Source organism: Phascolarctos cinereus, unplaced genomic scaffold (genome assembly GCF_003287225.1).
Source record: "Phascolarctos cinereus isolate Bilbo 61053 unplaced genomic scaffold, phaCin_HiC Scaffold_9;HRSCAF=440, whole genome shotgun sequence".
Classification (NCBI taxonomy): Eukaryota; Metazoa; Chordata; class Mammalia; order Diprotodontia; family Phascolarctidae; genus Phascolarctos; species Phascolarctos cinereus.
Genome location: NW_027556402.1, coordinates 155,413,656 through 155,440,768, shown reverse-complemented (window position 1 = coordinate 155,440,768; position 27,113 = coordinate 155,413,656). Strand labels below are relative to the sequence as shown.

Genomic DNA, 27,113 nt, shown 5'->3' with positions numbered 1-27,113 from the left:
CCCCCTTCACATTTGTTTTTGCCTTTTTGTTTTGTTTTGTTTTGTTTTGGTGAAGCAGTCTGGGTTAAGTGACTTGTCCAGGGTCGCACAGCTAGTAAGCATCAATTGTCTGAGACTGTATTTGAACTCAGGTACTTATGACTCCAAGACCAGAGCTTTATCCACTGCGTCACCTAGCTGCCCCTCCTACCCCCTCATTTTACAGAGGAGGAAATTGAGAAACAGTTTGGCCAAAGTCACTCAAGTACAAAGTGACAGGGAAGACTTTGGACCTAGGTGCTTTCCACTCTACCACAATTCGAGGGGTTGGACAAGGTCACTTTGACAATCCCTCTTTTATTCTGGGACTCTGGGATGAGGATCCTGGGCACTGGATAGATATATGTGTGTGTATATGTATATTTCTGTATACATACATATATATATGTGATATGTATATGTGTATACACACATCATATGTATGTATATATATGCATATATATTATATATAATTATTGCTAAAGAGGCTGAACTTTGCTTGCCCTTTGAGACTTTTTCAGTTGAGCAAATAACCATGGTAAATAATTTCATAATCTTTGAGTATCTTCTGATAAGAATGGGGTGTACTAAGTTGTAAGCAGTTTCCATGCTTGATTTGAAACTTTTAACTCATATCAGGCCATCTGCAAATCAAAATATTCAGTTTTATAGTTTCAGGGAAGAGAGAAACTAGCTCCCGTTTTGAATTTCATAGACTATCAGGTGTTTTCGTTGAAACTGAAAGTTGGGTGGCTGGGGGTAATGGCAGTTTAGTGATTTGACAGAAATGTTACATACATTTTCATCTAGGGAGCCAGGGAAAGCATACCTCACTTAAGTAAACAAAATTTTAAAGCTAGAAGTGACCATCCCTTTGTAAAATTATGGCCTTCATGTCATCTACGCAGGATTTTTAGTGAGAGTCTAGTTCTAGGGGAATTCTAAAATCTATAATCATTTTAGAATTTTAGAAAACAAAGATGTTTTTGGGCCCTGCCTTATAACTGGCAGTGTTTAGATCCAGGGAGCTTTTAAATTCAGATTGCAAAGAAGTTATGGTAATTACAGTAGGACTATAATTATAAAAGAGGAAGGCAAGTGGGGTGGGGGGAGGAAGGAAGGGAGAAAGAGAGGGCAAAGGGAGAGAGGGTCCAAGGAGAAGAGCCAGGGTGTTTCAATTATGTTGATATAATTACCTTACAATTAACTTCTGTTAATTAATTTCTTCCCTCTTCCCACCCTTCCCCATTCTTCTTTTCTCTCTGGTCCTCTTTCCTTCTATTTTAGTATCTTTCCCTCCTTTTATTTCCTGTCATTCAGTTCTCCCCATTTCCCACCTTTTCCTGGTCTTTGACTTTTGTTTTCCTCATGCTTTCCCCTTTTCATTTTCCTTTTTCCTGTTTTCCATACTAGTCCTTAGGCTCCCAAAGTTGACATAGTGCCTCCTGGGAGGCGCTGGAATGATCAACAGGGGTGGTAGTAGCCTTGGGTGCAACTGGGGGGCATTGAATAAAAATAAGGGGTGGTGGAAGCATAAGGAAAGAAGAGAAAATAAGAACATTTTGAAAATCCATTCATATATTTTTCATCTGTTGTGTAACAGAGTTAAAGCTGTAGTGATTACATTATAGTTGTAGTGATTACATTATTTTCCAAATAAACACTGAAAATGCAAGTTACACCTGATCAGTGGTCAAGTCTGCTGACAGGTTTTAATAAGCAAGTATTGGCAGGCGAGCATGTCACGCATTGCATGCATGGCCAGTAATATGTGGATGTGATGACTTGTTTACAATATGCTACTATAGGGTTACATGACACAATATTGTGTCATCAAAAAGGGGAAAAACCCACAAATTTACAATACATTATTGAATTTTAGATGTATCATTTAAAAAAATTATATTTTTTGAAATGACATAAATTCCCCCCCCAAAAAAAAACCTGTTAAAGAAAGTAAAAAGAAAAAAAAACTACTAAAGAAAGTAGATTTCCAGGGGGTCACTAAGTAATTTTTTTTTTAATGGGGCAGGCAGTAGGCCAAATAAGTTTGGGAACTTACTAGTTCATCATCTTCCCTTAAGTTCTTCCCTTTTCCTTAGCATGGTTTGAATATAACCATTTTTATATAAAGATTGCAATGCTGTTACCCATATTGCCCAGAGAAATACTCTTCCTTTTGTTTCTAGGGTTCAGGATCTGGGGAGAAGTCAACTGCCTGTCCCCAGAGCCCTTCATCTAGGCTGTTGTTTTTATGTTATCGTATCAGCCCCAGGATGCACTATACAAGGGGACGTTGTTAAATTGTTATAGCAATGCTAGATTGAAGCCATAACAGCACGTTCTCTAGTTATTTTTTTTCCTTCTATCAGATCAGAAGAGCTGGTGAATACATAAAATAATAATTTGTTATGTACATTATTGCATGATGTAATCCATGACATATGGTAACTAATCTTAAAGAGCAACTATTGAATTTTTTTTATATGAAAGTTTAGTTTTTTTAATAAGTAATGGATAGAACCAAAAATTGTGAGTCAATGAAATAAGGAACAATGAAGCCTATTTAAGAGCTCTTTCTGTTCAAAGTACATATAGCAGTGGAGGTTTCAATGAGAAATCAGATGGAAAGGTCCACTGGTCCTGGTAGCACCAAGGCATATGGTAACGTACCTTTTCCAGTACTATTTCATATCTGTTGAAGCATTTGACAATGCCAAGGATTTGGTGGCAAGAACCTTCTCCCTATTTTTAATTTCATATAATTTGGCATGTATGTAAGGCAATTAGATGAGGAATCAGAGCCAAAGTTTAGAAAGGTATATGAATAAACATCATTCCAAGGAAGCAAAATAATGATTTTCAGAAAGAGTATTGTATGATTTTCTCAAACTATTCATTTATATTATTTTAGAAACATTTTTACTTTATTTTGTAATTATTCTGTACAATTAAGTGAAAATGTTCCATATGTATTTTAATATATATATTTATGTATATTTACATATTCACATGTATATGTATTCTATATATGGATATATAAAATTCATATATTCTATATATGTTGAACATATAACCTATAGAAAGAGAGGGAGTTGTTTTTTAGAATATAACATTTCAATGAAAGCAGTAAGGTGACACAGTGAATAAGGTAGTAGGCCTGGCAACAGGAAGACTTGGTTTCAAATCCTGCTTCAGACACTGTATGACTCTGGGCAAGTCACTTAACCTTTGTTTGCCTCAGTTTCCTCAAGTGTAAAATGAGAATAATAACATCACTTGCCTCACAGGGTTGTTGTGAGAATCAAATGAAATAATACTTTTAAAAATGCTTAGCACAGTGCCTGGCACTTAGTAAGTGCTATATAAATGCTTATTCTCTTCCCTTCTCTGTTTAGATTCCCAGTTTTTAATTTTTGATTAATTAAATTTTAAAAGTTAATTAATTTAATTTTTAATTACTTTTTCTTAAAAGGAAATTGGAATCCATTATATTTGAATGATGTAAACTTCAAATGGATGGTTTTACCTGAGTGTCTGGAACTCTCATATACATAAATGTCTATCATAAAATAATCCCACATAAATATTTTTACATACTTTTGCCTAAATTTTTGGAAGGCTTCTTGCATTCATGCACATGTCATTGGAGTATATTCACACATATTGTAGTTAAAACTCCAACATTTGCTGATGTTCACAGTTTAAGTAATATAATTTATTAGTTATGTTGCTTCTTAAATATCTATTATCAAACCTATCATGATTTAAATAAGGTTTTTTGTGCTTATGAGAGGATAAGTAAATGAAAGTACTGACCGAGCTCCCTAGAGTGAAATGCAAGGCTTATGAAATATAGTTACACTCTCCATTACTAATTGCTTTGATCAAACCTATGGTTTTAAGCAATTAAGCTTTGAGAATGTGTGTGAAATACATTTATATATTTATGAATTTAAAATTTATGAATCTAATTGTTATTCTATGTTACAACCAGTAAAAATAGGATTTAATTTTAGAGACAGTAAGATTAAAGAGTATGAGATAGTGAACGAGAGGTAAGCTCAAAGTCAGGAAGACCTAAGTTCAAGACCCAGATTTGACAAATACTGGCTGTGTGACTCCTGACCAAGTCACTTAGCCTCTCACTGCTGAAGTCAACATTCCACAACTCCTAAGTTTGCAGAGAAAGTAGACTTGTAGAAATTTTTCATGAGTTGCTATACAAGTGAAATTACAAATCCAGTCCCTATCTTCATCTTTATATTTCACAAAGGTCCTATAGTCATACCTTTCCTTCATGAGGTCTAAACTCTCCATTTTTACCTTTATTCCGTTTTTGAAATCCTTAACATCTCTCTCTCTCTCTCTCTCTCTCTCTCTCTCTATATATATATATATATATATATATATAGATAGATAGATAGATAGATAGATAGATATACATATACATATACATATACATATACATATACATATGTATCTATATAGCCATATATAGATATATGTAAAGTGTCTTATTTCATATCATCTTTCTAGTTATTTTGTATTTGTTAACTTCCAAAAATATTTTTGTATTGCTGGAGGAAAGTCACATGAGTTATACCCTTATGAGGAATTTGCTTTTCTAATTACTTTTCTTCTCCTTTTCTTATATAATAGGAGCATTGACTGTAGCAGAAAGCTGAAAAATGTAAGTTTCAATTTTTCTTTATACCTACATATAGATCTTTTTTATTGTATACCTCTGCTTTTGTTGATGATCAAAGCTATAAATTCAGTTTATGGGATGGTACCCTCATTTACCTAAGAAGAACCCTCCTCAGGATACAATTATGTATTACACTGATGTAGTAATTAATGACACTAATGGGAATGGAAATAGCAAAATTTTAGGGCTTCCTTATAATTTAAAAAATTCCAAATTATGATGAAATGAAAGCTTATCTCCAGTGAGTGGTTGGGTTACTTAGAGATCAAGTGACATGTGGTAATAGTTACATTACACAGTCTCTCAACCAGGTTGGTAGGTACAGATGAGATTATTAAATTAAGATGTTTGGGCAAATTGTTTTAAGAAAACAGTAGATTAATCTGAAGTGGCAACTATTGTAGGTAGGCTACATTTTTGCTGACTTAAATTTTTCCACAGACCTTTGAAGTATTCATAGGTCTTTTCCAAAGACAAAAGGAAGCACTGTACATGAAATTACTTTGTAATTGTACAGTCATATGAAGCAAGGTTCAATTCTGAACCAGCACTTTCTAGTTGGGTTTCCTTTATAAAAAGGCAAATAGGTTAAACCAATTCCATTTTAATTTTTAAATTGGAGAATATCAGATATGATCAAATGCTGAATTCTCTTGGTTATTGGTATAGTGGTAACTTGGGGGTTTGTTTTTTCATCCTGTCAGCTCATAAACTTGACTGACACCCCCTCTTCCTATTCTACTTCTTCCTCATGCTGAAATTCCCAAGCAGGTGTATGCCATTCTTCCAAGTAAAATTCCAATTGTGTAAAAAACTCCATAGATTAAAGTTGCCTGTCTTTTAATGCCTTTGTGTCTGCCATTATGATTTGCCAAATCACCTACTACACTTAGGGTACATTAGAGTTATGTTATTATGGCCCTGGTTAATGTACTGACATTTGGAGCATTTTATTCTCTGGAAATTTGCTTGCTAAATGTATTCAAGCTCCAAAACTTACATGGAAATGGGTGTTTTGGGAGAGTCATGAAGGTCCTGCAGAAGCCATGATACAGATGTCATATTTTGGAATTATTGCCATTTGAAACTATGTAAATGCTGTGTTCTTTAAAATATATTCAGACCTGGTTAATGAAAGAAGGCGACACAGAATGAGTGGCAACTCAACTAAATATCTCAAAGCCTCACCAATTTTGCTAATGAAACAGTGGTGAGGATGGAAATGAAATAGCAACCTTGCATCTGCTGAGATTTATTGGACCTGGATGATTCCCTTCTAAGGGACTAGCCCTCATCTGAAGCCTTTCTGCCCTTGATTTGGGGAATGCAACTTGATGTATGGTTTGTTTAGTTTTGTTTTGTTTGTTTGTTTGTTTTTTACTGAAAACTTTATTTTGAGGGGTAGGAAAACGACCCGAACTTGGAACCACAGTTTCATGACATTGAATTGAACATAAAAGATACATGAACATTTGAGATGTTAATCGGTAACAGCATCAGTATCAGCAAGGATCAAGTCATTGAGTTCCAGAATTCATAGAATTGAATTGTTGGTTCAAATCAAACCCCCAAACTCTTCTAAGTCTACCACTTGTTACATCCCTGGCTTATAGTTGAGTAGTTATTGTTGTTTTTTTCCCTGGCTTTATCAAATGCCATTTCATGGTAGGCACGCTGGTGACTTACAATCTAATTTCATTCCTATGTGTGTTGTTCTTCCCATCAGTACTATGTAGCAAAACCTGTAGAACTGAGACTATATTTTGGCCTTAAAATAATCCACTGTGTTTCTTTAAAGTTATTGGCAGATTGCTTTGGGTCAATGAAGAGTCCGAGCAATTGCTGAAATTTTGCTTGTTTAATTTTGAAACGCTTTCATTCTTTGAAAATAATGTTGTAGGATTTTCTGGTCTTTCTTTCAGAGGCCTTTCCCATTACTTAACTTTCCCTAAAACCTTAGTCCAATGTTAACTACTGAATCTTGTTTGTGCGGACTGACATGACATTAGGTTCTTGTTAAAATGAATTTTACATTTAATGGGTACCTCATGGATGGTGAGCTTTCTATAAATCAATATCAGACATTCTCCCTCTTCTGCCTTCCTGTTACTGTTGAGTATAGATTCCTTAGTAAGTCGAAAAGTAATCTTACAAAGGAGTTCTGTACTTACTCCTTTTTTTTTTCCCTCAGGTATTAGTTACCATTTACTGGCTGGGGAAAGCAGCAAACAGCTGCACAGCGTATAGTGGAACCACACTGAACCTGAAGGAGTTTGAAGGATTGTTGGCACAGATGCGAAAGGTAACTATACTCTTCATCTTTAGCTTATGAGGGCTGTTAAAGGCTGAAAAGAAACAAGCTCCATTTTGAAGGGCATTTCGGTTCAGCTTTGCAGTATTTCATAGGGGCACAAATGTTTCAGACATGTGCAAACCACCATGTTTGAAAATTGATTAAATCTTTGCCACATGCATCCCACACGAATCTGAACTGTCTGGCCTTCACATCCAAGAAAATTGAGTTCAATTAGGATTTGATAACCAAAGATCTAATTCAGCCTAGAGTTGTCTTTCCCTGGCCTAGGCAAAATTTGTCAGCGCTAATTTTTCTTTAAGAAGGAAACAATTTGATTAAAACAATGCAGTTTTTATAGAAAATGAAACCTTATCTTGAACCTTAATTTTAAAAATCATTTTACTTTGTCTTTATAACTAAGGGCTTTTTCTACACATGACATAGGATCTGGAAATCTGGACAAACTAAAAAAGTCCTCCCTCCATTGCCAACATACATTATAACCATGACACAATAATGAATTGTATATTGAAAAGACAATTCATCACCCTAATATCATTTTCATTTGTACAATACAATTATCAATTTGGAGAAAAACAATTGAATTTTTTTTATGTCTGAGTTAGGGAATTTTTAAAAGTATACTGCAAGTTTTTTTTATCTTGAATTATATACACAGTAACTTACGAGATCTGCTAACAATATTTCCCAGTAAAAATGCTGTTGAGGCAGCTTTGATGTATAGATACAATATGTTTTTAATTAACAGCATACATTTATATACATCAAGGGTTTATGTGGTTGGGAGAATATTTTAGAGTCTTTCAAAACCAAATTGATTAAAAAGCTTCTTGAAATAGGGATACTGGAATGCATATATCAAGATATATCTGATTGTTTTAAGAAGTGGAATAGAAAACAATAATTATGGTAATGCTAACTGACATTTTATAGCACTTTATGCAAAGCATTCCACAAGGTAGGTCTAGCATATTATCCCTGTTTTACAGATGAGGAAACTGAGGTTAAGAATATCACTTAAGTGATATTCTCTTGGCCACTAGTAGTTTCTTCTGGTAAGGATTCAATTTGAACCCGGGTCTTTTTCGTTTTAAGGTCAGTGCTCTATCCACCCTTCCACCCTGTTTCTCAAGCCATGATGGTACTTAGGAAGTCTGATTGTTCAGTATTATACTTGTTACATCTCAGGGCAGCTAGTTGGCGCAGGGGATAGAGCACCGGCCCTGAAGTCAGGAGGACCTGAGTTCAAATCCGGCCTCAGACCAAACACTTGACACTAGCTGTGTGACCTTGGGCAAGTCACTTAACCCCAATTGCCTAAAAAAACCCCAAAAAACAAAAACAGTGGGATGTTATATCTCATACAATAAAGTATTTCCTCAATTGGACTAGTGCCCATCTCTCAGACTGTGCATTAATCTTCAAAATCTCCCCTGCTCACAGTTTTATACTAGCTCTGGACTTTCCTCCTAGTAATGAAAATAATCAGTAGTATTTATATAGTGCATTGAGGTATTTAAGAGGTATTTAAAGAGCTCTGTTTTACCTAAGGGAATAGAATCAGCATCATAATGATTTAGAGCTGAAAAAGGTTATAGAGGTCATGTAGACCGGACCTTTGACTGACTGGTCAATTGAGCCCAGGCCGAAATTGCAGTGGCCACTCATGTACTCTATCCCAATTTTTGATCAGCATGGAAGTTTATCTTGCTGTTTCCAATCTCCTCAGGCATTCTGGGTCCTCCCATGGTTCATTATATTGGTGCTGGACTAACTGTGACTGCCCAGTTGCTTCACTGAATCTCAAACAGAGCTCCTCAGTCCATGCAGGCCAAGAGCCTCAACCTCTGCAGTAGCAGAGCATTGTTGATATGTGCTACCATACTCTGGTGCTCTGCCTTTTTGTTTTACAGGGGAAGCCTAATTCAGTATGCCACATACACTCACGTGAGCTGTAATTGTTTTAGATAAATTAAAATAAATTGTTATCCACAAGTAATACTGCTGATATTTTTATCACATTAAAATTTGTCTCTAATTTAAAAAGAAATATAGGAGAGCATCCCACATATTCATATAAGTTTTAATTACTTCAATATTTTCAGCATCTGTAATTTCATAGAATCCCAGATGTAAGGCTGAAAGGGACCTTCTTATGCATCTGGTTCAACTCCTTTGTTTTACAAATGAAGGAACTGAGACTCAGGGAGTTTGTGACTTGCCTAGCATTACAGAAGTAGTAAATATCAGAGGTGGAATTTGAACTCAGGATCTTCTGGCTCAAGGCAACACTCTTTTCCTCTGTATCATACTACTCCTGAGGAATTTTCCTTTTATTGTTGTATTTATACACAGCCCAGTCCTCATATGCTTTTGTAGATGTTTACTGCTGCCAAAAATGAATGAATGAGTGAATGAACTAACTTATGGCCCAGCTTGTAGACGTGAACCTCTTCAAGCTTAGCTAGGCTGGTCCTTAGAAGATAGAGGTGCAGTCCGTCACTAGGTCTGTCTGTATGTGTGGTATGTGTGTGTTATGCAGATTTATCCTGTATAAATATACTTACATGTGTCTATATGCAGGCACATACAGGGGAACGCCTAGTGAAATGGCTGCTCACAGTGGGAGAGAAAGCTGGCCAACAGCAGGGAGCTCACAAAGTGATGTTGGCTTCAGCCTTTTAACAGATTGTTTATTCTCCCTGCACATTTTGGTTCAGCCGGGCATTCGGGATGGCAGATGAGAACTTAAACCCATGCTCTCTCATTGTCATGTCCAAAATTCTTTCTGTTAGGCCCTTCACTAGCAGGTAGAGATCTGGGATCCCACTGTAAGCCTGCCAGAGCCATTCCGGTGGGCGATCAGGGAAGAAAATGCAGTGCTAGGATGGTACTTTGGTATAGAGTGTTTGACTCATTTCTGGGGCCCACGCATATATTTCTGGCTGTGATACAAGATACTCACTCTACATTTAGATTCCTAGGGGAGGGTGCTGGCCAAGGATGACTACAGGTGGCTGAGTTTTCATTTTTCAAATGGGCCACGCCATGCTGCTCTGTTTCCAGTTCTAACATTTGATCCAAGTTTTCTGTTCTTGGCTTGCTGTGCAGTCATGAACATCTCTGACTTTTGTACTGTTTTTCTTTCCCATAACTAGCCCTGTGAGAGCAGATGGAGCTCAAAGTATCCTACTGACTTATTTCCCCCTCTACCCACTTTCCTTTCTCCTGTAGTTGGGGGAGAGATACTTGAACTCTTCTCATATTTTTCCCCCTTGAAAACCCATTCTGATAGTGAGATGCCAAGTAACTGAATGGGACTATTTTTGACAGATAATTTTAGATGAAGTCAACAATACCTAGATTTTTTTAGGTCAACTATAGTCAACTTTGAATATTTTGAAGTGGATTATCCATAATGATCAGTGTTGAACTGTATCTGAAGTGACTAATAAGTAACACCAATCTAAGAGAGAAATGGAGGCAGTTAGGTGACTCAGTGGATAGAGCATTGGGCCTGGAGTCAGGAAGACCTGAGTTCAAATCTAGCTGCAAGCACTCACTAGTTATGTGACCCTGGGCAAGTCACTTAACCTTCCTTTGCCTTGGAGTTAGCTAGGTGCTGGGCCTGGAGTTAGGAAGACCTGAGTTAAAATTTGACCTCAGACACTCATTAGCTGTGTAACAGTGAACAAGTCACTTAACCCTTTTTGCCTCAGTTTCCTCATCTGTAAAATGAGCTAGAGAAAGAAATGGGAAAACCACTCCAATATCTTTGCCAAGAAAACCCTATACAGTTGTCATGATGAGTCAGACATGGCTGAATGACGGAACAGCAACAAAGAGAGAAATGGGATAGGACATAGGCTGGGTGTCCAAGTATATTTTCTAAGATTTTGTATTTTCTTGACTGCATGGAATAGAAGACAGAGAGCTGACCTTGGAGTCAGGACGATCCAGGTTCAAGTTCTTCCTCTGACTCAAAACTATGCCTTTAACCCTGCTCGAATCTCTAGCCCTTCAGCACCTCCAGCAGGTCTCCAGGATGAGAATTTGCAGAGCACTTGCAGATTAGGATGATGTGTATGTAGGGCTTTTTGTCGATCAGTCTTAAGGCACCACAGAAATGCTGATCACTTTTCTGCCTCTTACACCAATGAAACCACAGGGGTGAAGACAAAGAAAATTGCCTTTAAAGATGCATGTCATTTTGGGGCTATAAATAATTTTATAATCTCTATGGAACTAAGGACCACTTCTAAAGACAGTACCATTCAGAGAATAGTCATAATACTGTGTATTTAATAATAGTGTTGGCAGTGATACTGATGAGAGCATTAGCCTACAAATTATCAGACCAAAAGATTTATTCAGTTTTAGAAATTATTCACTTTTGGTCTGTAAAATACTAGCGGCTAGGGGCACAATGGATAGAGTACCAGCCTAGAGTCAGGAAGATCTGTATTCAGATATGTTACAGAAACTTACTAGCTCTGTGACCCTGAGTAAGTCGCGTAACTGGTGTCTGCCTCAGTTTCCTCATCTTTAAAATGAGGGTAATAATGGCACCTTCCTCCCAGGGTTATTGGGAAGATCAGATGAGATAATAATTGCAAAGCACTTGACAACAGTGTCTGACACACAGTAAGCGCTACATAAATGTTAGTTATTATTTTTTTGATAACTGTGGTACCTCTCTTCAGAGCAAAGTTCCTTGAGGTTTCTGTAGTGGTGGAACCTTACGGTAAAGTCTTTTCAAATTATTTTAATGCTTATTAATAATTGTCCCAGAAAACAGAAGGCCAATTTCTTAAAATTATGTTTTCTGAGCAATTTTTCAGAATTTAACTATATTTAAAGCTTATTAAAAAAAAGTTTTGTTACTGATGTCATTTTTTTTACATCACTGTAGCTTCCCTCAGTATCCCTTCTGTTCCCTCTTTCCAAAGAAATATCACATATAACATATAGTCTTTTTTAAACACGAAAATGGAAGAAATCAACATAATTAGTCAGTCCGCCTGAAATGTCTGAAAATATGTGTAATGTGCAACACTTGTGGACCTTCCACCTCCGCAAAGGGGTAGAGTTGGGAGTGTCTTCTTACAGTTCTTTCAAGCTATACTTGCTCTTCATAATTTTGGAGCATTCACTTAAAAGCTTACTTATTGAGAAGGATACATTTGGTTTTTTATAAGCCAATCAAGCAATTTTAAATTTTAGCTTTATTATTATATAATTTCTAATTATATGTATATATAATTATTGATTTAATTTCAATTAATTAAATATTAAAAAATTGAAAATTGGGAACATATTGGAGGTGATCATTTACTTTCCCCTATTTATATAGGTCATTGTGTTTTGGTAGGCTTTTTCATTAATTGAAAATAAGGCTTTTGCTTTTAAATTTTGTTTTGTATTTAAATGCCTTTGTAGTCATGCTGACCATGAAATTTTTTTTTTCATTAACATGACTGCAAGGAAACCCAAACTGGTGGTCACTATCACATTCCCAGTTCTTCTCTGTTTGGGATTTTGTACTCAGTCTGGTTATGAGAATGTCTGCTTCTTAACTGTAAACACTTTTTTTTCTTGTCTTCCTGATTTTGACGAATTATCCACTGCGAGAATTGATAGAAATATAGTGAACAAATGCATGTATATTGTATTTTAAAGAATCAGCAAAAACTATAAAGGGACAAATGATTATTTGCCATTATCAGACATATTAAATGATTGATTTTAAACCAGTAAGAAGTCAGCCTTTTGGTCACAAGGTTAATTTTGTCCAATCATCGATGTCTTTTCCCATTCTCTTGAGTACACACAATTGTATGCAGCAGACACAACAGTACAGTAGATGGGTTTGCCTGATGTGCATGCGTATCTTTTGAACTTTTGTCTATGTGGAAGCCCCCTCCCCTCCTGCTGCCCTGAATTTCTTAAACCCTCATTTGAGAGAGGCTATTTGAAAACGTCTTTCCTGTGGCCACACACAGGATTGGCAGATCATTCTAGGGTTGCACTCAGTCCTCTTCCATGAAGGAGTTAGAGGGTGCTAATATTTCAGTCTTGCCCTTTCCATCTCACCCACTCTTCTTCTTAGGGCAAAGCTTTTGTCTGTCTCTGCACACTGCAGCTACCCCCACTGCCCCAGCATCCTCCTAGGCTGAGATGGGGGTGGGAAGCCCTTATGTCAGCTAGACTGAGACACAATTGATGTGGTAGCACACTCTTCCCAGAAGGTGGTCCCTGCAGCAGCCTAGAGGACTGCTCCCACCTCTGCTAACTAACTCTCCATTAGTTTTAAGAACTTTTAACATTTTGAATTATCTTTTCATTTCTATAGTGTGGGAGGACATCTTGAAATGAATTTGTAAGCATCTCCAGAAATTCCAAGTTTCCCATTTCAGGCTTTTCAGCTCAAAAAATGCCAATCTGTGAATGTCTGATTTTTAAGTGACCGTCTGGGAAGTGAGATTTTGGGGGGAGGGGGTTGGTTAAGAAATTAAATCGAGGTTTATCTTTGAATGACCATAGTTATTTTTGTTTTCCTCAGCCTGGGCTGTTGTAATTAATGCTTAGACACTGGCTAAAACAAGGGATTTATTATAACACGAGGGTGAGGATGGCTTCGACTGACCTTTCTCTCTGCTGGAGTTTCAGTGTTTTAGTATGTGTTGCTTGTGCTGGAAAGAATTTATAATCACAGGACTGTCAAAGACAACCATTGTTCTCCCTGCTCTGAACATGTGGGTCAGCTCCAAGTGCTTTCATATCCCCCCAGAGCCAAGAGCTGGCAAAGAGGGAAGAGCTTGACTGAATTCTTCTGAAGCATCGGGAGAAGCATTTTGCATATTTTTCATTGCTGATTGCCTCCGAAAGACATCTGTCTTTCATAACAGGAATTTCCCTTCGAGGTAGCGGGAGAGTGGGAGCCCACTAGCAAGGATCTTGCCCAGTTGATTCTGCAGCATAAACAAGTGCTTGCCTGCCATCAGCCAGATAGAAGGGACTAGACAGGAGTAGTCCTGTGGCTAAGCCAGCAGCTTCTCTCCATTCTAGACATGTAGTTATGGATCCCGAAAGACAAATCAAGGTTAAGGTCTTATACTTCATCATTTCTCTTTTCATCTGCTGCTCACTTCATGCCTTTTCTTGTCAGTTCAACTGATTGGATACTCTTTCATCTTAATCATTTGTGTGATTCAGAGATTGGATGGCTGGAGGTGTATGTGTGGTGGAGGGGGGAATTGGGTTGCTTTGGAAATTTTTATTGTGGTTGTATGTGTTTTTATAGTGGTGAGAATTCAGGCAGAGAGAACAGATGGGAGGAAGATTATCAATAACTTTAAAGTGGCAGCCATATGTAACCCTTACATTTTTATGTCAAATAAAGAACAGTTACCTATAAATGCATCATTTGTAGAGACTACATAGATTTGGACTTTATTAGTTTCTGTAACTTTTTTTTTCTTTGGATAGGAGACTGATGATATTGAAAGCCCTAAACGTAGCATCCGAGACAGTGGCTATATAGACTGCTGGGATTCTGAGCGCAGTGATTCCCTCTCTCCACCCCGGCATGGTCGAGATGATTCTTTTGACAGTCTGGACTCATTTGGCTCCCGTTCTCAGCAGACACCCTCCCCAGATGTAGTCCTGAGAGGAAGCAGTGATGGTAAGTTGCTGTTGTAATTAATTACAAGTCTCAGGATTAAATGTTCACAAGGGATTTGTTGTTGGGGGCTAGACTTTTAGATTTCATCGTAGGGATAATCTAGCCAGGTAAATTCTTTTTTTTAAATTTTATTAAGTTATTTTGATTTATCAACAATCACTTCCATATGCTTTTGAGTTGAAAATTTTTCTCCCCCTTCCTCCCCCCCCCACCCTCCCCAAGATGGCGCACAATCTGATATATAGCCAGGTAAATTCTGTAGGCTGGTAGATGAAAAAATATTTGGGGGTAAAAAGAAAAAAATGTTGTTTTAGTGATGCAAGAGGTTTTGATGACTTTGCCAGAAGTTTGTTTGAACTTTGCCTCAGTTACTGTATGTGCTGTTGGAAAATGTGTTACATCATAGTACTGAACTGCGATTTATGAAACCATGCCTCTTTGGGCTTCAGCAAAATAAGATGCTGTGCAGACACATTAACTCATAAACTTTCCTAAAGGTTTATATATTCCAGGTACAAAAAAGGCTCAACTTTAAATAAATTGAAATGAATTTTTAAAAATGATTATGATCCTGCTGAACCATGATATTATGGAATCTTGAATGGGATTCTTTTCAATAATTTGTTTTATCTGTAGGGATAACAGATTGATTAGAAGTTTCAATAGTTATTAAGACAACAGTGGATAACACAGCCAGCTTGTATGGTTGTTCCCAGGGCACATCTGATTTAGATAAAATTGATTTTTAAATCACCAACCAAGAACTGATCTAAATTTTCCCTTTCCATAGTACCTTCTTGTTGCTTAATTCAACTGTATTACACATTCTCCATGACTCATTTCATTCAATACCTGTTCATTGTCTGGAAGATGGAGAGAGGTGATGGCTTCACGCTACATAGACCAGCTGGTAGAGAGACAACTGGGCTCTATTAGAATGATCTTGTATTTGTACATACTGCATGTTATTGCTTCTGAAACTTGTAGCTATAATTTGAGATCCAAAAAGGCTTTTGTATGGTCTCTTTTCTTTGAGCTGTAGTACTGGGATTCTGTGATCTCTCTGTGGTGTTTCCTTCAGTTTCCTCCAGCGTAAAGTCTTTCTTGATTCTCCTCCCCCACAAAAATATCTTTATTCTCCCAACCCCCAGATTACCCTGTATTTATTTTGTAAATACACACACACACACACACACACACACACACACACACACACACACACACACACGATCATAGATTTAGACTGGCCGTCTGGTCAAACCTCCCCATTTTACAGATGACAAAACAGAGGCCTGGGTTGGTCAAGTAGCTGATTGAAATTTACCTAGGTTATGTAGGCTCAGAAGTGGAATTTGCCCCCAAGATCCTCAACAGAATGTAAGCTCTTGGAAGATAAGGACTATTTTGAAAATGTATGTCTTTATGTCTCTAGTACCTAGTACAGTTCCTGGCACATAGTAGCTACTTAATAAAAACTTTTGTTTGAAAGATTTAAAAATGGGATTATGAATTGAAAACTAAAATAGACCTAAGGGGTTATCTTGTCCAGAAGTGTCAAAGATGTGCAGTCAGAACCAGATGAAAATGTAATTCAGAAATAATTTAACAAAACAAATAAAACTCCAGTAAAACAAATAAAATTAATATGTGGTTTTCTAAGCCAATATGTGGCCCACTGTATTCTTTATATACAGTTTAGGGGACTCATTTCTATTCTACATACCACTGATCCAGTCTACTCATCTCATATATTAGTGAGAGCCAGTGAGAATAAAGGAATTGCCAAAAGTCATCCAGGTAGTAAGTAGCAGTGCTAGAATTTGAACTCAGGTCCTCTGACCCCAGAGCAGATCTTTCTCTACTATATTATGCTACTCTAGACTATCTGAGCCAATAATTTGCACAGCTAATAGAGTGCTGGACTTGGAGCTGGAAAGAATGATTTCAAATCTAGCCTCAGATAAGTACTTACTAGCTCCGTGAACCAGGGCACATTTATCTGACCTCTCTCTTCCTTGGGTTCCTCATCTGTAAAATGGGCATAATAATCATACCTATTCCAGGTTGTTGTAAGGATAAAATGCAGTCATATTTGTATAGTTCTTTAAAGCAAACCTCAAAGCTTTATAGAAATGCTAACTGCTGCTGCTATTGTTACTGCTGTTATGTTTGGAAATCATGGATTGGACTTCCATGAGCAGTTGTCACCTGTTCACAAAACAGCTCCAAAATGGAAAAGGGAAGGGAAGAATAAGCATTTATATAGAGTCTGTTATGGGCCAAACCTGTGCTAAGTGCTTTACAGATAAGGTCTCATTTGATCCTCACAACCACCTGGGAGGTAGGTGCTAGTATTATCCTCACTTTTACAGTTGAGGAAACAGACAGAGATTAAGTGATCTACCCTGCAGTCACACAGCTACTAAGTATCTGAGGCCAGATTTGAGCTCAGGTTTTCCTGACTCCGGCCCCACTGTCCTAACTACTTACCACCTAGCTGCCCCATATATCATTTTTACAATGTCATTTAATATATATATTTTAAAATAAATACAATGTTGCTTATAGCTGGTTTTTTGATATTGATATATTTGATCTTCAGGATGGCTTAAAATATCTTTCTATGGAATTTTCATAAATTTCAATAAAAATTTTTAAATTTAATGTTTTGGATTTTGGGGAAAAAAGAACCAATGGTTATTAGGGTTTAAATTCAACTTACTTATTCCATACCTACAATGTTAGTCTTTATAAAGCTATTATTAGAGCTAATAATAATAAATAATAACACATTTATATCTCACTTCTAAGTTTTGTAAAACACTTTACATAACATGTCGTTTGATTCAGACAACAGCTCTGTGAGGGCAATACTGTAGGGAGCATTCCCATTTTACATGTAAGGAAACTGTGATTCAGAGAAGATCAACTTTCTATGAATCACACAGACACTAGGGCTGGAGTAGGATTTGAACTGAGGTCTCCCTGACTCCAAGTACAATTCTCTTCCATCACAGCTTCTTGAATATAATACTTTGAAACTGAGTCGAATGCTCCAGATGTGTGCTGCCCAGGTCAGAGTACAGTAGGATGATGACTTCCTTTGTCTTTGGTACTGTGCTTGTCTTTATACAGCCAAAGGCTGCATCCTTTCTACTGGCTGCCATATTGTTCTCTTAGTTCATCCTTAGTTTGTAACCCACTAAACCTAACCACCCCAATCTTTTTTCATGGAAGCAGAAACCATGCAGCTACACTTCCTCCAACTTGTAGGTAGGGACTTCTTTGGGAGTGGGGGGGGGCTTGTCATCTGACAGTAAGTCTTCATATTTAGCCTTGAATTTCATCGTTTTAGATTAAAACTGTCCAGACTTTCTTGGCTGTCAGTATATCTTCAGATACTGACTGATATCCATGTTAGCTATTTCTTGTCTTTTTATATCACCTTCAAATTTAATAAACATATTACTTTGTCTTAGTCATTGATACAAATATTAAACAGTACTGGGTCAAGGATAGAGGCTGGCACAAGGATAGAGGCTGGCACATTGTACTAGAGACTTTTGCAATGAGGCATCAATTTATTAATGACTCTAATTTGGGTCTTCAACCAGTTCCGAATACACCCAACCATTTGTATAGCTTTTTTGTTTGTCTGGTCATTTTTCATTCATGTCTGACACTTCATGAGCCCATTTAAGGTTTTCTTGGCAGAAGTACTGGAGTGGTTTGCCATTTCCCTCTCCGGCTCATTTTACACACAAGGAAACTGAGGCAAACAGGATTAAGTGACTTGCCCGGGGTCATATAGCTAGTAAGTGTCTGAGGCTGGATTTGAACTCAGGAAGAGGAGTCTTCTTCACTCCAGGCCCAACGTTATGTCCACAGTTCCACCTAGCTGCCCTTTGTATAGCTTATATCTTGCCATCTTTTCTCCAAGAACATCATGAGCCACTTTATAGATGATTTGCTAAAAGGTAGATAAACTATATGTTGTTCAAAAATACAGCATTTCCAGATCGACTTCTCTAGAAACTTTGTCAGAAAAGGAAATTAGTTTATTCTGGGCTAACTCATTCTTATTTAACCCTTTATGATTTCTTCCTTTTCCTAGATGTTCACTAATGATCTTTTTAACAACTTGTAGAATTTTACGTAGAATCTATGTTAAGCTATTATTAGGCTATATTTTGCAGTCTCCATTCTCTTCCTTTTTTTGAAAATTAGGCACTTTAAGGGGCAGCTAGGTGGCGCAGTGGATGGAGTGCCGGCCCTGGATTCAGGAGAACCTGAATTTAAATCTGGCCTCAGACACATAACACTTACTAGCTGTGTGACCCTGGGCAAGTCACTTAACTCCATTGCCTAGCCAAAAAAAGGGGGGAAAAAAAAAGAAAATTAGGCACTTTACCCTTCTTCATTCCTATATTGCCATTCACATTCTTCATGATCTTTCAGAGATCTCTGATAATAGCTTGGCAGTTAACATCTATTAGTTCATTAGTGCCTTGGGATGTAGATCTTATAAGCTTGGTGATTGGAACTCATCGCAGGTAGAGCCTAACTAATTTGGTAGCAACTATTTTGAATATCAAGCTTTCTTCTTACAATTTTTGTTTTATCCTTTCTGGACCAAAAACCATGACTAAGTAGGCAGACTACAAAATGATTTGAAGAGGAAAAGAACCCTAGGACCTAAGGGGATCAGGAAATGCTTTATTGTGGAGTTGATTTGTGGATACAGAAAAGGATTTTGTGAACTGCAGATGCATTCCATACTCTGGGGGGGAGGCAGCATAGGAGACAGTAAAGGGTAAGACCTGAGAGATGTTGAGTTGGGGGAATGGGTGGTTGTCTAGTTTGGTTGCAATGAAAAATTTGTGAAGGGATTGGTTTTAAGTAATTTTGGAAAGATAGACTGGAGCCAGATTGTAGAGGGCTTTACGTACCAGGAAGAGGAGTTTGAATTTTGGACCAGACACAACAGGGATCCACTGAAGGATTTTGAGTAGGAAAGTGACCTTATTAAAAGTTGTGCCTTAGTAATCATAGAGTCTTAAGAGTTTGAAGTGCCCTCGGAGGCCATCAAATCCAGGTATTTATGAACTTTTTGTGTTATGGACTCCTCCTTTGGCCATGTAGTGAAATCCTATGACCCCCTTCTCAGAATGATATTTTTAAATGCATAAAATAAAATACCTAAGATTACAAAGGAAATCAAAAGTTAGTGAAAATAAAAGTGTAATTTTCCCCCAGCCAAGTTCATAGCCCCCCCATGAAATCCATGCACATATCCTTTTGGTGGGTTTGAAGATCTCAGATTAAGGACACCTGATCTAGCCTAACCATACCACACCTGGCCAAGATTTGCTTCTATAATATTCCCAAGAAGTGGTCATTCAGCTCCTGATGACCTCCATTTAAAGGGAAGCATCCCACTTCTTGAGGCAGTCTATTCCACTTCTTTATAGCTTTAATTAATAGAAAGTTTGTTTTCCCCCCATATATCAAGCTTAAATGTCCCTCTCTACAACCTGTAGCAATTACTCTTCTTTCTAAGTTCTAGAGTTAAACAGACCAGGTGCTGTTGTGTACCCTGTAAATATCTTCTTCAGCCTCCCACTAGCTTCCCCTTCTACCACACAACCCCTGAATTATCACTAATTCAGCTTTTTAGGGCTTTAGCTTGCTATATATCTGCATCAGTTTCTTTTAACTACTCAGAATTTTCCTGCTCACTAGAATTGTTGTCAGAATTGAATTCCTGAGAGATTCTGATCCCTTTTGGGTTTTCCTGTAGAATTTTAGGTCATGGAATACATTCTTCTTATTGTGTCTCTCGATTCTTTGATATCTATTCTCCTCATATCTATGGTAAATGTTAGCCTACAACTAGCTTTCCTTCTCTGTCACAGATTTTAAGTAGCATTTCCCCTTTCTTCCTACATCATTTTTACCCTAGCAACCAGTTCCATCCTTGTAAGTCCAGAACAGAAGTTTCACTTGTTAATTTCTCCACATTTTGAATGAGAAAATTATATTTAGGCAGGTAAAGAAATAATTAGTTGTTTTGCTTCAAGCATAGAAAGCTCTAGACTATCTAGATAATTGAATTTTCCTATCATTACTTTTATGTGCATCCATGCCAGGATTATGGTCTGTTTTCTGACCTCATCTATTACTTCTTTCTTCCTCTGTGATCTTCGCTATACCGTGGTTATACTATTATTTTTGCCTTTGCTCTCATCCAAATGTCCTTCATTATAATCTCTACCACTCCCATCCCCTTCTCTTGAATTTCCTCACATAATTTTTGTTGTTTTTGATAGGGGTGAGGGAAGGAATGGAAAGAGTCCGGACCTGTGATTTTATTCGTGTAGGGAAATGGAATTTACAACAAAAATGTAAATACGACTAAAGCAGTTTCTACTTGGATTGAGCTTATCTTCTAATGGTGAAGACAGTGTGTGTGTGTGTGTGTGTGTGTGTGTGTGTGTGTGTGTGTGTGTGTCTAATTAGGATGCAGCTAACAATAATCTAGATAAGAGATGATGGAGGTCTGGACTAAAGTTGTACCTCTGTGAGTATAGAGAATGAAGCAAATTCAAGAGATGCAGCAAAGAAGAAACCCCAAGATTTGGCAACTAAGTACATAGCTGAGGCATTGAATAGTGAGGAGTCAGGGCAAAAAATGACAAAAGCCTGAATTAGGGTCATGGTTATGTGAGTAGAGAAGTGATGTATGGGAGAGATGCTGTGGAGAAAGAAATCACTAATAAGATTTGTGTCTTATTAGTAAACATCCTTCCCAGGGCAATTAGTTGTTAAGAATGTCTGCCTTGAGGTGGGTTCAGAGCCAGGTCTTAACAAAAGCAGAGCTTGGGAGGAGCTTTTTCAGCATGTCAGCGAGCATTTATTAAGAACCTACTACTTGCCAGACATTATGCTAAGTGCTAACAAAGAAAGTCAAAAAACAGCCCCTCCTGTCAAGGAGCTCCCAGTCCCATGAAGGAGATGACATGAAAATGATCATGCACAAATAAGGTTTGTATTGGATAGAGTGAAGACATTAGCATTAAGGTGAGATTTTGAGTTGGGATTTGAATAAAACCAGGGTAAGCCAGGAGTCAGAGATGAGGAGGGAGACTATTCCAGCCACAGGGTCAGCTAACGAAAATGCCAAGCGTCTGGAAAAGGAGTGTATTTTGTATGAGGAACAACAAGGAGGTCAATGGCACTGTATCCATCTGAATTCCTGTCCCCACAGATTACTTAGATTTGTCCTTGATATCTTACATATAGCCCTATCAAGGATTGTGAATTTGCCAACTGTATACAACTTATAGAGATATAAATAAGAAATACTGTTCTGATGATGGCCAATCAAGGAATGAGATTATTTTGAGCCAATTGCCCAGGGCTGTAGGTGCCTAAACTGAAATTTGTTCATTGTTCTTTCTTTTCTGTTGGCATGGTCTGCTGTTACAGTTCACAGTAATGTGTCCTTCCCAACATAGTCACAGATGTTGGCTTGTATCTGATTAAGGTCGTGGGCTGGTTAGTTGCCTCAGTATTTCTCTCGCCTGTTTAAGTTCGGATGAAGATCCTATAAAGAAAGAGATTTTACAACCTCACTTAGTAGTCCATTCCAACAACTAACAATTTTCCAATAATAACTCATGGGGAAATTCTTCCATCTAACCTGAATTTCCTCATGCTGTAATTCAGTCCTCCTTTTTCTCTTTTCAGTGGAGACTATTCATCATGCTTTGTATGACAGTGTATCAAATATTTGAGAACAATTTTAATTTTTACTTTTGGAACTGTGCTACTTTCAGGTATCATCTCTGTAGCGACATGAGGTTCCCATTGTTAATTGTCTGGCATCAAATAAGAACTCTGTGTCTTTCAGAATCTTTCACAGTTTGGCTCTACCAGACCTCTCCAAACCTTACTTCTTTCTTGTGCCTTAAAATAAGCCGTGTCTTCCAGCCAGGCTGGCCTCTGTGCTGTCTCTTCTACATCAGAGGCTTGTTCCTACCTCTGTTCCTTTGCTCTGACTGTCCCTACCTTCTGGACCATCCACATTCATCAACTATAATTTTCTAAGTCCTTCTTCTTTAAGATCCATCTTGAAGACTTCATGGACTAATACCTACCAATCTTGGAACTCTCCCTTCTTGGAACTCCTGTTATACTTGAACATCTGCTTTTTAATTCCATATTATTTTGCTTGTTAAACGTTTCATTTATATTCATGTCTTATAGCACCCAATTAACATCATCCTATCTAATAAGTACCATGAGGGTCAAAAGAGTCATATCCTATATATTTGGATCCCTCACAGTGCTTGATATGTCAAGAGTAGATACTGATTAAATAAATATATGGTTGGTTGATTTATATTTAATTTTTGAAGCATAAGTATCAATGGGAATGGAAATGGCCAAAAAGAAATCTTCACCTAGTATAATTATAATGAGACCATACTTGGCTGTAGAGAAGATTTGAAAAAAATTACCCTCTCCTCTCTTTATTGTGGAGGCAGCAGACTATGGAGTGTTGCATGTTGCATGTTGCATGTACTGTCGTTCCAAGTGTTGTATAGCTTCACTCAACTGTTTTTAAAAAACCTTGACAAAAGAAAAGGTTTAATAGGTATGGAAGGGGTTATATTATGAAATGAACATGGTTTTAAAATAAAATAAAAATTAAATTATATATATATAATATAAATTCTAAATTTAAAATAAAAATATAAACTGCATGTATGATAGTGGCAAAAATTGTATCTCTGTTGTAATTTTGCTACTAATTGAAAAATCTTACTGTTTGAACTTTTAAGCTTTTTTTTTTCTTTATTAAAGTGGGAATTACCCCTGGTACCCCAGGATATACCAATTTATATTGATGCTTTAGAATAGTTAACTGAGATGGAAGACGTAATACTCTCCCAGACTTGAACAAAACTTTTAATGCCATAAAAACTTGCCATTTCAAAGAAAGTAGCTTATTTAAGCTCTCTTAACAGGTAAACACCCATCTCACACACTAATTATCAACACTTTTCCTCTCTTACCTAGGCAGAGGAAGTGACTCGGAATCTGATTTGCCTCATCGAAAGCTGCCAGATGTAAAGAAGGATGACATGTCAGCAAGGAGGACTTCTCATGGTGAGCCGAAATCAGCAGTGCCTTTTAACCAGTACCTCCCCAATAAGAGTAACCAGACAGCTTATGTACCTGCGCCTCTGAGAAGGAAGAAGGCAGAGCGAGAGGATTACCGGAAGAGCTGGAGTACTGCAACTTCACCCCTAGGCGGGGAGAGAACTTTCAGGTAGGGCCAGCCTTTCACCTTCTCTTCTCTTCTCTTCTCTTCTCTTCTCTTCTCTTCTCTTCTCTTCTCTTCTCTTCTCTTCTCTTCTCTTCTCTTCTCTTCTCTTCTCTTCTCTTCTCTTCTCTTATTACCTGAAAGAAATGCCCTTATTAAACATTGTCAAATCATGGCAATTTCAGCCCTCTCATACAAGAATCATGCCACTAAGGTATGACATTTGCCTTGTTGACCTGAGCATTGAGAACACAGGTTTCCATTTTGTGCACAAAACTCTACTAGTCATAGACCGTTGTCTGGCTTCTTCCAAAGAAACTAGTTTCCTGGAGAGCCAGGTTAGGTATGGGGAGACTGCACTATGAATTGGGGAGTTAAGGGGAAAGTCTGTGAGAACTTCCTTGAAAGATAAACCTAGAGGAAATAATAGTCAGCTGTCAGGAACTTGGACTCTCCCAATTTGGAGGAAGTGTCTTAAGTAATTTATTCTTTATCTGTAGTTTTTTAAAATTTGTATTTTATACACCTTTACCCTTGTGTAACACTTTACGGTTTGAAAAGTTCTTTCACCTACCTTGTTCCATCTGATGATCATAATAATAGCACAGTGAAGAAGATAGGGCAGTTAGTTAATTTCTTTTCTTTTTATGTCAGAGAAAACTGAGGCTCATAGAGGTTAACTGATTGCCATTTACTAGCTATGTGAAGAGAAATCAATCTTCTGGTTCAAACCCAGGTTGTGTGACCCCTTCTTCCTCCTCACCCCTTCATTTCAATGCTCTTTCTGGGATAAGCAGTACAAAACCTCTTGGGTGACTGTATTTATCTGAATGTTTTCTTTCTAATTGTGTGCTTTACTCTCACACAAACGTTGAAATGGAAATGATCTTATTAAATTAAAGTTAATACATTTTGTACAGTAGTAGAAAGCATTTGGAATAGCATTTAAGAGCTACTGGAATGATTGTATATTACATTAACTGTTAAGAAATGATTCAACTTTGTGTTTGTCTTGGGTTTTTTAATTAAATTATTAGGTTAACTGTATGTTGTATAAATTATGACTTTTCATTTTTGGAAGATTAGTTTTATAACAGTTAAGAAAGCTATCCAGTTTGGTCTCAGCTCAACCATCAATGTGGCATTTCCAGTTTGGTAAACTGTATTGTACAACTCAATAGCTACCCAGAAACCATAGAGGAGGAAGAACAAAATGACGTGGGGACTCAAGGTGAAGAGGCGCAGGCCGCCCCATCGGATCCTAGTGGAAAACCTTCCGACGTGAGGTTAGAATTGAATGAGCAGAATGGTAAGGAACAGTCTCTTCCAGAGAGTACGAAGGAAACAGTAGCACAAAAAGCCACCCACAAAGATCTTGAAGAGATGAGAAAACGCAGAAGGTTGGAGCAGGCTGGTATCAAGATCAGGCCAGCCGCACAGCGTTTTGCCAGGTTAGCTCTGCGGGTACAGGAGAGCTGTGCATGTTTTGTGCTTTGAAATGCGTTCAGTATGGTTGGCATTCATTCTTCAATTTTTGTCTTCATGACTTTTCCCTCCTATCCCTGCTTCCCCCAGCTGAGTTGGTGGAAAAGTACGCGGTAGTTAAAGTGTATCTGCTGTTTCTCTGCTTATTGGTTGAGTATTTCAGAAAGCATACATACCTGAAAAGGAGTAACACCTTGAGTGGGTTTGACAAAGGATGGTTATTGTTTAATGCATTTGTTGCAATGGAATTTCATAACTCCAGACCACCATGCGATGGTTTCTCTTGACTGAGTCAGTGCATTTTACTTACTGCTCTGTTGTTATTATTGCTTTGTTTGTTTTTCTACCAGTTTTAAATGGCTCATATCCAAACATCATTAGCGAATGGTCAGTGTTACCATTCAATGAAGATTTTATGAAGGATGGCTAGTCCTTCCTTACTAATTACCCCTTGCCTTCTGTATCTCAAGGGGCTAGTAAATAACTTTACTATGTAAGGATCTCCTTTGAACACAGAATGCTAGTTGTTGGTAGTTTTGTTTTGTTTTGTTTTAAACGAGGGGTTTGGGGTAAATAGCGTTAAAAAATTTGAGTGACAGGTTGAAAATCTGCCGCTAGTATCTGGTTATAGCTGTCTCCTATTATGTGTCAGAGAACACTGTACAATCAAAATCAGAATTATAATAAAATATAAAAATATTTATTATTCTGAAACAATGATCATTTAAGAGATGTTTATATTTAATAACCATGAAACAACATAGTCATATGCATTGAATTAAAAATTTTCTTTTTCTATGCAGGGGCACATTTAATATGTATAATTATTTCTATGATTCACATCAGTCCTGAGTAGACTATATTGACTATATTCTTAGATTCTTTTGTTTCAAGAAGAATAGACATCCTCCATTCTTCCAGATAGACATATACACACCGCAAATATATTTGTTACAACATGAAAACTCACGCAAAATTTGTGTTTAAACATATCTATATCTATATCTATGCATATACATATATATGTATATACTTAAGTATACACTTAACTCTCAGATACCATCTGTACTAAAGAGGACAAAGAGAACAGATAACAAAACAACCAAAAAACATTCATAATCTGTATATCAACAACACATATAATATACATGTTGTGTGTAATAAGTATTATATATGTGTGTGTAATATAGATCACAAATATAATATGTGCACACATACTCTGCACACACACCCTGCGTAGTCAAATTGCATATGCACTGTTCTGAGCTCCTGGTTCAGCTGTCCACTTACTCCTAAACCACAGGTGAGGATCATTGGCCAACTTCCTTGTTCTTTTTGCTCCTCAGTTTTCCTTGTACTTTATGCGTGTGAATATTTTGTCCCATAATAGAATATGAGCTCTTTGTGGTTAGGAACAGGTTTGATTTTGGTTGTATATTCTTAATGAATATTTGTCAGATTAAATCAGCTCTGATAAAGAGGACTGTAGGTTCTACAGGTAATGTAATTGTGAGTATGAATTCACAAATTACCATGATTTTGAACTCTAACATTTTCCTCACTAATC

General features: G+C 37.2%; 1 protein-coding gene across 6 annotated transcripts in view; it reads left to right on the top strand.

The window, feature by feature from the left end:
• The window catches only part of LIMCH1 (LIM and calponin homology domains 1), a 365,498-nt gene that overhangs the window by 253,748 nt on the left and 84,637 nt on the right, over positions 1-27,113 (top strand). For 4 of the 6 annotated variants that reach the window (XM_078148667.1, XM_020990988.2, XM_020990997.2 and 1 more), the window contains 4 exons: positions 4,681-4,711; positions 6,921-7,031; positions 14,535-14,730; positions 23,815-24,067. In XM_078148667.1, the coding sequence (XP_078004793.1) occupies positions 4,681-4,711; positions 6,921-7,031; positions 14,535-14,730; positions 23,815-24,067 (591 nt within the window). Of the gene's footprint in view, positions 1-4,680; positions 4,712-6,920; positions 7,032-14,043; positions 14,149-14,534; positions 14,731-23,814; positions 24,068-27,113 lie in introns of those variants that run through there. The other 2 variants (XM_020991024.2, XM_020991016.2) reach the window with 1 other exon arrangement.